The sequence below is a fragment of the Heteronotia binoei genome, chromosome 16, assembly GCF_032191835.1.
Source record: "Heteronotia binoei isolate CCM8104 ecotype False Entrance Well chromosome 16, APGP_CSIRO_Hbin_v1, whole genome shotgun sequence".
NCBI lineage: Eukaryota > Metazoa > Chordata > Lepidosauria > Squamata > Gekkonidae > Heteronotia > Heteronotia binoei.
In genome coordinates, this window is record NC_083238.1 from 16,626,665 (window position 1) to 16,641,311 (window position 14,647).

A 14,647-nucleotide genomic window follows, 5' to 3' on the forward strand; every position below is an offset into this window, starting at 1 on the left:
AAAGACTTTATGGTTGTATTCCAGAGAGCTTATTTAATATGTGCTCATTTAAGACATTTTGCCACTGAGCCACTTGTGGGAAGGGCGGGATATAAATTCTAAACAAACAAACAAACAAATAAATAAATAAAATTTTGTTTCTTAAAAAAACATGTTATTGTATGACACACGCTACTTCTGAAATTCTCCCTAGTTTCAAAATATTTTGCTATATACTAGTGCCTGAGACTATTGTTAGTAACAAAGGAAATCCTACTAAGACCCAGTGGCCTAGGAAGCAATAATAAGCAGATCTATTCAGAAGAGAGTCCCCTTTAATTCATTGGGGCTTACTTTCAGATAAGTGTTTCAATTTTGCAGCCATGTGAACTGATGTTCATATTTCAGCACACTGTTGCTCTGCAGGTCATCAAACCATGAGAGAAATGGGGTAACATGCCTTTTATCTAAGACAACAACACTTAAAGTTGTTAATGGGGGAAATTCTGCAGAAATAAAGGTGCTTTGCCTGCAGCAAACTAACATGGCTACCCTGTGGAATCTGCATCTACAGGACGTCAGAGTCTTCACTGGAGTATTTGGAACCGAACAAGGCCTCCCTGTATTACAGTGCCAGTTTCTCATTAATCTGAATGACTCCAACTAGGATTCTTGAATACAAAAGGACGTTAAAGTAGCCTATGTTCTAAAACTCTGAGGACAAGAAGGGTTGAAAGATTAAAAAAGGATGAAAAAAGAATCCTGCTACATATGTAGAGCAGAAGTTAACAACCAACCTATAAGGCACAACATAGAGAAAGAACCAACAACAGTGACAGCACACAGCCCGTAAAGATGGCGGACTAGCTGAGATACTGCATCTCTGAAAAAGAAATATATAGAGAAAAAGCACAAACTACAACACTGATGGAACATCACATTTATAGATGGACTCAAAAGAATACTGATTCTCTCAAGACCAGAATCATGGCAGTATCAATGTATTCTAATATCATACGATGCAATGTCTTTATGAAAATCAGAAGAGTGGATAAAAAAGGTCATCACTGATTGAGAATGCATTTTTATCCAATATATTTTCTTAGCAATGTACTGATTTTTTTTTACACAGGTAGAGAAACTGCTTTTTCTGGACATGCGGTGCTTGCATGCAATAATCACAAAGAGGAAGTGTCAGAACTGGGAACTTCAAAAGAAACGCAGGACTTTGTTTCCAAAAGTTACAACGTTTATTGAGAACTCAGTTTCAGTCAAGAAGCAGGTTGACTCTGATAGCCTGTGTGACTATCGGCGCATTCTTTATACATGGATAGCACAAACTGTGGCTATCAGAGTCAACCTGCTTCTTGACTGAAACTGAGTTCTCAATAAACGTTGTAACTTTTGGAAACAAAGTCCTGCGTTTCTTTTGAAGTTCCCAGTTCTGACAGAAAGCGTAATAATATCCTCCCTTTTTCTTATGAAATGTGTCCAAAATGTATATGAATGTGGGGAAATTATGCTCTTTTCTTTCTAGGTTATATCAGAATGAAAACAGGGGAAGATAAAAATGTTTTCCCCACAAATAATTGCACCTAGCAATAGTTTCCCCAAAGATTTAGAACTAGTTTCACTACAATTCACTAGAAGCATTTTTCCATTTCAGAGTTTTAAAAAACTGTGTTTCATGGAACTCTGTTCCTTTCACGAATAGAGAACCAACGGCCAATTTGTTTCAGGATCCAATTCAAAGAATGGTTTTGACCTTTCACTCCAAAATAGCCTAGGACCAGACACTGGCAATTCCATGCACACAACTCCCAACATCCCTTAAAGAAATAAACCAACCTGGTGTAATCTGGGACCCCAGTTTGGACTGGGACCACAAAGTAGTTAAGGGGGAGTTAAAGCCTTTCCCCTGCGCCATTTTCACTACCAGAACCCCCTCTTAAGACATTTGAGTATGGCACTTCAACGACACATTAACAGGAGTTTGCACTGCATGTGAATCTCCTAATACACACTGTCAACATTTTGTGTGAATGGGGCAATGTAAAGAAAAAATATGCATGTAGCAGCCACATTCATACAGAATAGTTACTGGGGTGTACATTGAGAAAAAAATTAACAAAATTTTGGATCTGGTAAAAGTTTCATTAAACTGTTACTCCTCCTCCTCCTCTGCCTGTGGCCATAGTAGTTAAGAGATCATCCAGTGACTGGGGATAAGAGACAGAAGTAGAGCATCCCCCTTCTGTACCATGCTTAAGGGCTCTTTCTTGACTACTCTGAGTTTGAGATACAGAAAGTTACTAGCAAGTGAGTGAGTAAGCAAGCAAGGAGGGCCAGAACTGTTTTTTTTTGGGGGGGGGGCGGGGGTGTTGGGGTTTTTTGGGGGGGAGGTTTTTGGGCCAGAACTGTTGAGTGAGGGAATGGGCTTTCCGTTCTTGTTTGATTCATTGGCATGCTCATCTACCACTTCAGTCACAAAAAGGTTGTAATGCCGTGAATCTGCAGTGAATCATTAATTTCCTGGCTGCGTGTGAAGGAAAGGGAAGGAGGGATTGTACAAGCCCGAGGCTTGCATTTGTGCGGTTATGTCCAAAAACAGTAGTCTAATTATTGTAGTGCAAGAAAGTCAGAAAAGAAAAAAAAACCATTTCCCTAAGGTCAGGTTGGTTGAAGCGCAGAGATGAAAGAGTACTACCTTCCTACATAGAACAGGACATGATCTGCCAACAACACAATATAATAGGTATGGCCCATGTGATCCATAGATATTTAAAGAGCCCACTGAGCCAAATTTCCAACCTGAAAGACGAATGTATTAAGACAGTAAGGTCGTTTTCGCACTCACCTCCAGCCGGCGCGACCCCCCTCTTCACCGCGCAGGATCTGCGCGGATTTCGCACTAAATGCCGCGGAGCAGCCTTTTGCACCGGAAACTCCCGGCGCAAAAGCCGCTCAAACGCCAAACTGCTTTTTGGCGATTTACGTTTGAGCGGCTTTTGCGATGGGAGTTTCCGGCGCAAAAGGCTGCTCCGCGGCATTTAGTGCGAAATCTGCGCAGATCCTGCGCGGTGAAGAGGGGGGTCGCGCTGGCTGGAGGTGAGTGCGAAAACGAATTAAGAAAAATGGACCGAAGATCACCAAAGTGAGTGAATGGAACCTTCTTGTGGGGGAGATGTTAGTTTGTGCCTACAAATGGGCTATCTTGAGCTTATGTTTCTTTTTTTTTTTGACATGATCTCATGGAACTTTTTTGAAAACTAAGATTTGTTACTAGTTCTTTAGAATCGCCATCCTCATTCAGAGATTAATACCATATCACCACAGGGTATGTGTGCATGGAGCTGGAGAACAGGTACATAATAGGTTCACCATTTTATTTAAGTGCATTTTTCCCTTGAGTTTTTACAGCCAATGCACTATATGAAATTGCATTTCAAATTATATCCCCTATTCTTTCCATGTGACATAATTCCACGTGACATAATGTTATAAGAGTCTGTATTGGAAAGGGTTAGTCAAAATCTTCATTCATGTGAACAGATTTTTGCTTCAAGCCTTTCCTTTGATATAAGGCATTATTACAATTTTATCAAATTCCTCAGCGAAGAAGTACATTTACAACCTTACATAAGAAACAGGGGGGAGGTCTCACAGATTCCAAAGATCTTGATACACAAAAAAGCAATGCATCCCATTCACAATTTAGGCTTATTTCCATGTGCCAAAAATATTCAAAATCTAGCAAGACTCATAAAACTGGCATTTGCATTCACAGGAGGAGTAGAGAAGTGTCACTTTAAATCCATCTTACATGACTACTTAGGACATTAGCTTTCTTAAAGTGTCTCATCATGGGTGTGTCATAAGATGCAGCACCGTGACCCCTCAAATGTCCTTTGATGTATTCAGCCTACAAAGTGTAGCAACATAGCAAGATTAGATCTGCACGCCTCGTTCAAGAGAAAGCAAGGAAGAGAGAGAAGAAGAAGAAGTGGTGTTCATATCTTGGAAAGCAGAAGGAGGAGGGTCCGTTAGAAATCACCTAAAACCGTTCCAAATTCAGGCGAAAGCAGGGGGGAAAAAGCTTATACTAGCAGGTAAAAGCACTGAAATGAAAAAGGAACACATTTGAGAGAAGGAATAAGCATCAAGAAATATCCTGGCTCTAGACCCTTTGGCACCTTAGACAAAGCTAACTACTTGCGCACACACACACACCTCGGGGTTGCTGCAGCCAGATCTCTCCATTCTATCCTATGGGCTCATAGGATAGGCTAGGATAGGCTAGGATAGGCTAGGATAGGCTAGGATAGGCTAGGATAGGCTAGGATAGGATAGGAAAGGAAAGGAAAGGAAAGGAAAGGAAAGGAAAGGAAAGGAAAGGAAAGGAAAGGAAAGGAAAGGAAAGGAAAGGAAAGGAAAGGAAAGGAAAGGATAGGATAGGATAGGATAGGATAGGATAGGATAGGATAGGATAGGATAGGATAGGATAGGATAGAGGAATTGGGCTGCCCCTGTGGTACAATCCTACAGGGAGGAGGGTTAAACTTTAAATCCCTTCTCTGAGGCAGCACCACAGTGGTGGCCCGATCCCTCCATTCTATCCTATGGGCCCACAGGATAGAATGGAGGAATCAGGCCACAATGACCCCAGAGAAGGGATTGCCCCACTGCCTGTGCCTCTTGGGGACTCCGAGAGGTGTGTGGGGGGGCAGATCCTTTCCCTGCTACCCATCCCTCTCAAAGTCTCAGAGAGGTGTGGAGGGGAGATCCTTTTCCTGCTTTTGCGCCCCAGCCCTGCCACCTGTGCTTCTCAGAGACTCCGAGAGGCCCATGGGGGAGGGAACTGGGAGAGGTGCTCCGGCTGGAAAGCAGCATGACATCACCAAGTCACGAGGGGGTGCCCAAATTCAGGGCCCCCAGAAGGCCAGTGCCCGAGGCAATTCCCTAGTTCGCCTAGTGGCAGGACCAGCCCTACTTCTGCTTATTTTACTAGGGTTGGGTCCTGTACTGTCCTGCTTGCCCAGCACAGTACTCCTCCAGCACTCTCGGTTCACGCAAGATGCTGCGCTTTACACGAGCGGAAAGCACCAAGCTCCAGAGGTCCGTAGCGTACTCTGCAACCATACTCTGTGACCAAGGCATGCTTCTGAAGTGGAGAGGACTGCAGTATACAAAGAGATGGAAAGTACAGGAATCCCAGGCTGTATTTTATTTATTATATTTCAATTCTGCTTTTCAGCCAAAAAAGCCTTTAATGCAGCTCAGAGAAAATTTTTAAAAATACAAATACAGAAAAATTCAAGTCTTCCTAGGGGAGAGGATTCTCAGCTAAGCTAGATCCAGGCATGACAGAGGAGTGCCTGGTTGCTGTTTTCTCTGTTGGCGTTTAGAAGCTGAAAGAAGAGGCTTTCAGCTGGTGAAGTTTATTTATTTAAATCATTAATACCTCACCTTTCTCACCATGGGGACCCAAGGCTTTTTACACTGGTCTCCTCTCCTCCATTTTTTCTTCACAACAGCCCCATGAGGTAAGTTAGGCCAAGAGTAATGTGACTGGCCCAGGGTCACCCAGCAAGCTTCCATGGCACAAGCGGGGATCTGAACTTGGGTCTCTCAGATAACCCCTAGATTACACTGGCTCTCCTAAGTTATTGCTCTTTGACATCCTTATGATCACATTACCGCAGATTCTGGAGACCATTTGTCCATACCTGGCTAGTAAGTCTGGACACCTCCTTAGCAAGTTCAATATCAGGACGTCCGAGCATGCTCACTCCCATACCAGCTTCTCCTCGAGCCTTGGCTTTGTATTGAATCTATGAAAAAGAATGCAGGCCATTCAAAAGACGTTGTCCTCTACTGATTGAAGTCAAAATGTCAATCCTGAAATAATTTAAATGTATGCTACAGGACACATGTTTCTGAACAGTAACTCTGAAATGTACTCACATCACTGACTAGCTTGGAGACTTGGGAAGCTTTTTTAATATCTGGTCGGTCTGCCACAGAAGTATAATGGAGTTTGGATTTCGCATCTTTTTTGTACTGAATCTAATAAGCAAAAACAAACATATAGAAGGGTGATGCTTGTAGGGTTCTCTAACTAGAAGAAGACAACCATGCAATAGAAAACAATTGCGATTTTACCTTGAGGTTTGATATATGAAGTATTGGCTCAGTGTTTACAAGCCATAAGCAAATACTTGTCATTAGGTCCATGGTCTAAAAGGCCCCTGGTAGAGACAGAGTATGCAGAGAAGATGGATAGTGCTTCCACTACCTCCATGAAGCCCTGGGGATGTAGGCTAGGTGAAACACAATTACTGTTTCCCACAGAGATGAACAGAAGCCATTCACTTCTGTGAAACAGTAATGCTGCACTAAAGGGCAGAGTGAGAAAAGAGTGTTACGTTCCCATCAACCTCCATTTCATCTTAACAGTCTTTCAAGTTCCAGTTTACTTCCTCCCAAGTTTGCCAATGGGAGCTGCTGTTTGGAATGAGAGAAAGCAGGAAGCCCATTAAGGTGATGTGGTGACAAAGACAAGGCACTAAAATAACGGTTGTTTTTAGATCTCAAGTTGACAGTAGGCTTGAAAATAGTGGTGCAGTGTGCGTCTAAGACACATCAAACAGCTGGGTAACTTTTTAAAAAAGCTATACACTTAAATCTTATATTTTCTATAATCCCACTCCTTAAAATGTGTTTGCATAAAACAGGTGGCTCTCCAACTCACAGGATGCTTCCAGTATGACCTTTGATTTGACATGTGACCTTAGACTTTACAGAAATTGTCTGTGTATAAGAATGAAGTACCTGCTGAAGAAACTTACATTACTCTGGTTTTTCGCAACTTCCATGGCATGCTTTACATCGGGAGGCTCCAGCATAATTGAATAGTTGGACTTTCCTTTCTCTTTCTGGAACTTCTTTTTGTAATTTGTCTGTTTGGAACAGAAAGAATGTCCCTCATTCACCAATCAAGATATACTTTAAATATATGTTTAAATTAATCATTTTCAGAAAGATGGACAGCAGCCTTGTCATAAAAAGAAAACTAGTGTCGGTCAGTCACCTTTATTGGCGTATAGGAAGGCTAGTGGATACTTGTGTATGTGTGTTCAGGTTAACTAGCTTTATCTCTTAAGTCATCTGATCTTTCGCTTTTCACAGTGCAATCCTAGGTAGAGCTCTTCCAGTCTGTGTCAACTGAAATCAGTTTATAGCTTAAGGTGGGTAGCTGTGTTGGTCTGAAGCAACAGAACAAAGCCTGAGTCCAGTGGCACCTTTAAGACCAACAAAGTTTAATTCTGGGTATAAGCTTTCATGCGCATGCATACAGAAGATTATATGCGGAATTAAACTTCAGTCTATTATGCATGGGTGTTTTGCTTCACTTTCACCATGCATCTCTATTGGGTTTTCTTTTTCATTCTGCATTTTGTTTCCTCCCTTCAGTGCTCAGTTTGCTTTCCATTATGCTGTTTTCCACAGTTTTCTGAAAGTGCTTTTATTCCGTTTCTCCCTTGTTTTGCTTCCAAGCCAAAGGTAAGCCAAAAGCATAACGATTCTCTTGCCACTCCCCAGCCTACATTTTACATTTTTTTTTCAAGTGGCAGGAGTTTAGCAATATCACTTCTCTCATGTGGCTTGTAAAAAAAACTGACTCCCCAGTGAAGTGCGCCTGCCAAGGCCATCGGCTCCCCGAATGCACAGTGAGTCTGGCTGTCCTTTCCGACTGCTCAGTTTCAACTGGAGGAGGCAGCACTGAGCTGTGCCTACCAGAAGCCATTGGCACCCCCTCTCTCACACACACTGGCTGGGCTGCCTTCTTGGGCTGCCTGGTTCAAATGGAGCAGCACAAGAAGGCAGCGCAAAGCCTGGTGTATTTATTCCAAGCTTCAGAAGAAGTGCACTGCAGAGAAAAGGATACAGGTGCAGAATCTGAAGTGAAGCTTAAACGTTTGACTGCTCAGATTCTCTGCCATAAACTGTACATACATAACAGGCCTTTTTTTGGTCTTAAAGGTGCTACTGGTCTCACACTGAAATTAGTAGACTTAGGGCGTTTTCGCACAGGGCTTACCCCGGAGCGACGTCCCTCTTCACCGCGCAGCGTCTGCGCGGATTTCGCACCAACTGCTCCGCAGAACCCGGAAGAGCCGCAAAGTCCCGTGGCTTTTGTGTCGCAAATGTGAACTGGTTTTTGGCGGTTTACATTTGCGACGCAAAAGCCGCAGGACTTTGCGGCTCTTCCGGGTTCTGCGGAGCAGTTGGTGCGAAATCCGCGCAGACGCTGCGCGGTGAAGAGGGACGTCACTCCGGGGTAAGCCCTGTGCGAAAACACCCTTAGACTGTAATAATTCTCCATAGGATTTACACTATTTAATTTAAAGGGAAGATATACAGCCAAACTGGAAATGTAAAGGAGAATAATACCAACAGCCGCTCTCTTTAAGAAAATAGTACCAATTAAGAATAAAATGAACATTAAACATCTCTCCTTTTTTTGTAATTTCTACTCAACCTGTGAAATGAATAACTTGGTAGTAGTTTAGTTTCTGCTAGTTCATTTTATTTATTTAAAATATTTTATGGCACTTTTCCACCTAATCAGGATCCCCAAAGATCATATAATAAAACATTAACACATTTAAACAATTAAGAAAATTTAAAATTATAAATTCAATCAAAACACTTAACAAACAATAGAATAGGGACAATAACCATTATTGGGGTTATATCAAGTGAAACAAAGAAGTCTTCACCTGCTGGTGAAAGACATTGATGAGGGAGACAGAGGAATCTCCTTGGGAAGGGAGTTCCAGAGTTTTTGTATCATGATTGAGAAATCTCTTTCTTGGGTCACCACCTGTTTAGCCCCAAATGGCGCTTGCAACTGAAGCAAGACCTCCAAAGATGACAGGAGGGATATATTCATATGGGAGAATGCTCTCTGGATGCATTCACACTACACCAACTAATGTGTTTTGCATCCGGACCTTTGCTGTGTTCGAATAGCAAAAATCCGGATGTAAAACACATCAGTGTAGTGTGAATCCATGCTCTGTCTGGAATTAATACAGATAAGTAGAAGGTCTTGCTTCATTCTCTTGCCCAGCTTCTGTAAGAGTTCTGTATTTTTATCTACCCCAAGTCTTTGTGATGGGAAGATTTTAAAAAATCATTTCATTGTGGTGATTTATTTCTTGGCTGAATTTAAGTCAGGAGGCATTTAAATAAACCAAAATGCACCATTAGCAATTTTCATAAAGAAGTCTCTATCATATACTTAAGCTAGTGGCACTCATGTAGCAACTTGAATGAATGAATGAACTTTATTACAGTCATAGACCAATATAAAAACTACAACACATCATATAAAACCCTCCTAAAATACCTAAGATAGTATAAAATACCCTCCTAAAAAAACATAAAATACTTGAACATTTCCCCACCTATACAATCCAAGATAACTAAAATATAATTTAACCGATTTTAAAATTCAAGTCAGTTCCAATTTATATAAATCCTTTAAATCAGAGTATATAAAAACATTTATAAACTAAAATTCCAAGAGGTCATACAAGACATGCAGTTTCTTGTTTCTTAGTATGGAACTTCACAAGATAATGGCAAAATTTGGCTATCTGTCTAGAGAGAGTTGGACTTGCATCCACCAAAAGTTTCTCCAAACATGCCTCATCCGCGTCTGCCATTGGTTTAACTACAAACGGGGAAACAAACCTATTCCTCTGTACTTGGTGGAAAGGGCATCGAAAAAACATATGGGTCATCGACTCCACCTCTCCCATAGCACAAGGACAGCGTCGGTCTTCATACGGGACTTTTCTATATTTCCCTTCTAGCACCTTTGAGGGCATGGCTGCACATCGAGCCAACGTAAAGGCTCTTCTGTGGGCTGGTACCTCCAAATAAAAAAAGTACTTGGCCGTCCTCATAACATATTTGGTCTCAGTAGATGCTAAAAAAGAGGGGGCCTGTTCTAGATCCCTTTGTCTCTCTATATCGCAGATTCTTTGTTTGATAATACTTTTTGCTTTGGCATAGCTCTGCGCCAAGAGGTTTTCAAGTGAGAATCCTATACTTTCTAAGTTGCTTCTGACCAATTGCAGCCACCTTGGCCTATAGGGGTCTTGAGTTATTAAAGGGAAGAGGCCTTTTTTGTTTTTATGGATCCTTAGCCATTGATATGCCGAAGATAACATAATTCTGGCCTCAATTCTCATTTGCCCAGTTTCTAAACGCAAAAGGGCATTTGACACACCTGGCGGAAGCTGCAAAACGTTACGAAGAAATTTAGATTGCACTTTCTCGAGAGCCTTCAGTTTTTTAGCCGAAATGCCCAGGTTAATACCATAGAGCAATTGTGTTAACACTTTGTATTGGAACAGTTTCAGTGCTGCCGGAACATAGAAGGCCCCCTTAGAGCGAAAAAATCTCAGGATAGCGTACATTGTTTTCTCCGCTTTCTCCACCCTCATATTACAATGTTCAGTATAGGCACCTGTATTCTGAATTACCATTCCCAAATAAGTAAATTTTGTTACTTGTTCTATTTTTTTCCCTTTCATAGTCCAATACCTCTTCTTGGCTTTTTTGCCAAATGCCATCACTTTTGTTTTTTCAAAGTTTATTACCAACCGTTCATTTTCGCAGTACTTAACAAAGCTGTCTAATGCTCTCCGCAACCCAATAGGTGTTCTAGATAACAGTACCACATCGTCTGCATATAGCAGTACTGAAAGATGGCGAAGAGCCAGCTTTGGGGGGTGAAATTTAGTATCAGTCATATGTTCCACCATATCACTGATATAGTAGTTAAATAGGATGGGGGCCAAAAGGCAACCCTGTCTTACACCCTTCTGAGTTTAATTTAAAGGGAAGATATACAGCCAAACTGGAAATGTAAAGGAGAATAATACCAACAGCCGCTCTCTTTAAGAAAATAGTACCAATTAAGAATAAAATGAACATTAAACATCTCTCCTTTTTTTGTAATTTCTACTCAACCTGTGAAATGAATAACTTGGTAGTAGCTTACCTCACTGACATTCTTTGTGACTTCTTTGACATGAACCGTATCACGTGTTTCAGGCAATTTTGTGAAAGACCCATGCGGAAGGTGCTTCTTTACATGTTCTTTGTATTTGTTCTAATTATGAAGGGTAAAAGTATTTTAAAAACCAAATATCTCAAGAAGGAAGATAATTTCAAACCAGAAGATTGCAAAAGAAATTACCTCAGACACGAGAGCGCTAACAGTTTTTGCAAGCAGAACCTGAGGAGTATCTGGAACAGGATGAATAGTTCCTCTTTCTTTGTTATGCTTCTCCTTATATTTTAGCTGGAATGTGGGATGTAAATGGATTACTTTTAAGCAACATTGATAAATATAGATAATCGTTTCAACTTCTTGTTTAACAACTGTTACTGGAATTCAACCCCAAATAAGTATATTTACAAAAATGAGGATAAAAGTACTTTTTGTCGCAATTGTTTTGCGACAGGAATTCAACAAACTATTTGTGAAAGTGTTATGTACAGGTCTTGTAACATAAAAGGTTATTAAACCACTCACATCACTCGCCAGAATGGCATTCTGTAGAGCCAACACTGTGTTTTTGTCATCTGTTACAGAGATCTTGCATCCTTTATAGTATTGTTGGTCATACTTGTAGTCATACTGGAAAGAAAGGGACAATAAATGTGGCCATTTCCAGTCATGGTATCACTTGCCACCTTAAGAAATAATGCTAATGAATGCATTTTTTTCCTCATTTCCTTACATCACTCTGTTGCAAAGACGTTTTGGCATTTTGGATGAAGTCAGGTCTGTCCACAGTCCAGTGCCAGTGAGCCTTGGTGGCTTCATATTTCTTCTTGTAATCCAGCTGTTCAAACAGAAATAGAAACATAAACTTTCCTTTCCAAAGAGCCACTATGGGAATATCTGCACTGCAGACTAAGGATGGGCACAAACGAGAAAAATGGTAGTTTGGTCGTTTCATGGTTCATTTAATCGCCTGAATTGGCAGATCATGTTGGTTTGTAGTTTGTTTGATTTCCCATACCATTTCATGGTTTGTTTGGTTTAGGGAGTGTGGAACAACCCCCTCATGAATTAGAGTCACCAAACTCACCAGGATTCTTTAGCAGGCTCTCCTCCACCCAGCCTCCAAGTTTGGTGAAGATTGGATTTGAAATGTCCAAGCTATATCCCCCCGTAAGCAGGTGCCCTCAGGAAAGCTCGACTTCAGTTCTCTCATGACAACTAACTCTTCTCTCTTCATGCCTCAGCTGAGTCAAGGTGTCTGCTCTGCTCCCATAGAGCAGAATGGGAGTTCTGTGGTTGGCTCCTAGAGCTGCCTATCAAACTATGGACAACTTCTATGGGTGCTTCTAGGGCTCCCAGAAGTCCACCCCCAGCATCGCCTAGGAATTGATTGAATCGGTGCTAGGCAGTCTTGCAAACAAACCATGAAAATGAAATAATGAAAAATGAAATTACGATGTATGGTTTTATTGTATATTACATTCGTATGTTGTGAGCCGCCCTGAGCCTGCCCTGGCGGGGAGGGCGGGATACAAATAAAAAGTATTATTATTATTATTATTATTATAAATAAATATTACACAGGGGCAAATGTAATTTATTTTTTGATTGGGAGGACACAATTCCATGAATTGGTTCAAAATTCAGCATGGATCAGACAGAATCATGCACGAATCATGATTCATTTATTGGCTCATCATGCCCATCCTTACTGCAGACCTTGACTAGCTTAATAATTTCCTTTCCCAAGGGAATGCTGTTGTATGAGACTTCCTGGAGATCTATAAGAGAAAATTCTCAGCACCTATACCAGACTGGGGCGGGGAGGGATGGGATAGTTATTAAATTAGTACAAAAGTCATGTAAGATTATCCCCAGAAAAGAGTAAAATGCTGTGTTTAAAAAATAATGCCTTTTTTCAAACTGTGTCCATAGATTAACCGCTAGTTCCAGGTCTGGGAATTTGTAGCTTTATGGGGATTGCACAACCTTTCCTGTCAGCCTCGCTGAATAGACCCGAGTAGGATTCTCAGTACATCTGCTTAGGATTGATCCATAGGTTACATACTTAGTGGCTAGGTCCATCAGAGGCCCAATAAACTTCCTGCTTAAGACAGCAAAGCAGACCACAGCTCTCATAAGAGATCAGATAGCCCTATTGGTCATGCATGGCTTGCAATACTGTACTTAAAGACATCTGGGTCTCAAGGAGGGAAGGACCTGTTTCAGGTGGAAGTGGTAGAGATGAGAGGCGGCAGAGGTGGGAACTGTGGCTAGAAGAGCCAGGTGGGTGGGCAGCCTCAGGTGACATCCCTTGTTGAGCCACCAGTGGGTTGGAGAAAAGCAGGGTATATCAGTTTTAAATGCCTCCCACCTTTAGAAATAAATAAATCTGTATTTCCTATGATATCAGCCATTGTTCTTTCAGCACTCAAGAATTACCCATGCTGCTGTTGCTGTGGAAAAAGCATGGTGCATAGTACAGTTATGTGATGATCATACTGAAGAAAAAACAAGCCAGGTGCTGGAGCTAATGTTTGGAATCAGTGAAGTCTCTCCGTTTTCATGAGCACATATGAATATTTATTTTCCTAAGCCGCACAGGGATCTCTAGGAAAGCTGGGACCTGGAAATCCCCAACTCTCTTATGTTCTTTGTCTCAAAAGACAGAATGGTCAGGTTTTCTTACAACATACTCTTTCCTGCATTCCCCTGTCCACTTATAAGAATATGAGAATTAGCATTCAAAATCGTCCGTGTTGAGCAGGTATTTAGCAGCCGCTCTGCTCTGTTTTCCTTGGACGGCAAATGAGAGAACTAAAGTTGAACTCACGTTGCTGTTGACTTTGTAGGCCTGTTTGGCAGCCTTTATGTGGACAGAATCCGGTACCACGTTGCAATGGGACTTATTTTGCTGATAAAGTTCTTTGTATTTTAGCTGTCGGAAGAACAAAAGGTCAATGTTTTTCATCCACGTAAGGACTGCAACAACAAAGTTAAACAGAAATCAACCAGTGACAGACAACTGTGTTGTAGAAGCACTGTGACTGCTTGCATATTCAGAATGAGTGTCAGGTGAACTGTAGCCAGTGAATATAGCCCCTCATTATAGCTCTTTTGCAGTCCACTACTAATGTATGGATTTGTTTCAAAGAATCAGAGAGAGCCAATGTTTAGGAAGATCAGAATGGCTTGCATTTATTTATAGTGCCATCCCAACAGATGCATACCCTTCTGAGTCCATGGAAGTCAATGACCTTAGAAGGTTTAGGGTGGCATTACTACTATACTTGGATGTAAGATATATTTGATTATATTCCAACATACTGAACTTCAGATGATTCATATATGTGATGCCTCTAGTCATGGGGACCTTCCCCCTTCAATTGGGAATGGACTCACTCAAGTTAATCCTCTCTTAATTTAAAAAGCTGGTCCATAAATAATATTTCAGAGTGAAGTCCTTGCTGCATTTTCAACAGTGTCAGGTTGCCTCCCAACTTTCTGCAGCCTACCACAATCTCCTTTTCCCAAACTTATCCTGGGAATAACAGAAGGGGTAGGACTAATAGCATG

At 41.3% G+C, this 14,647-nt stretch overlaps 1 protein-coding gene across 6 annotated transcripts in view; it reads right to left on the reverse strand.

Annotated features, from left to right (window-relative positions):
• Positions 1 to 14,647, reverse strand: part of NEB (nebulin) — a 358,296-nt gene that overhangs the window by 60,919 nt on the left and 282,730 nt on the right. For 3 of the 6 annotated variants that reach the window (XM_060256972.1, XM_060256973.1, XM_060256971.1), the window contains 9 exons: positions 13,905 to 14,009; positions 11,805 to 11,909; positions 11,597 to 11,701; positions 11,258 to 11,362; positions 11,060 to 11,170; positions 6,828 to 6,938; positions 5,944 to 6,045; positions 5,706 to 5,810; positions 3,803 to 3,901 (listed from right to left, as the gene is read on the reverse strand). In XM_060256972.1, coding sequence (XP_060112955.1) covers positions 3,803 to 3,901; positions 5,706 to 5,810; positions 5,944 to 6,045; positions 6,828 to 6,938; positions 11,060 to 11,170; positions 11,258 to 11,362; positions 11,597 to 11,701; positions 11,805 to 11,909; positions 13,905 to 14,009 — 948 coding nt within the window. The remainder of the gene's footprint in view (positions 1 to 3,802; positions 3,902 to 5,705; positions 5,811 to 5,943; positions 6,046 to 6,827; positions 6,939 to 11,059; positions 11,171 to 11,257; positions 11,363 to 11,596; positions 11,702 to 11,804; positions 11,910 to 13,904; positions 14,010 to 14,647) is intronic. The other 3 variants (XM_060256975.1, XM_060256976.1, XM_060256974.1) reach the window with 1 other exon arrangement.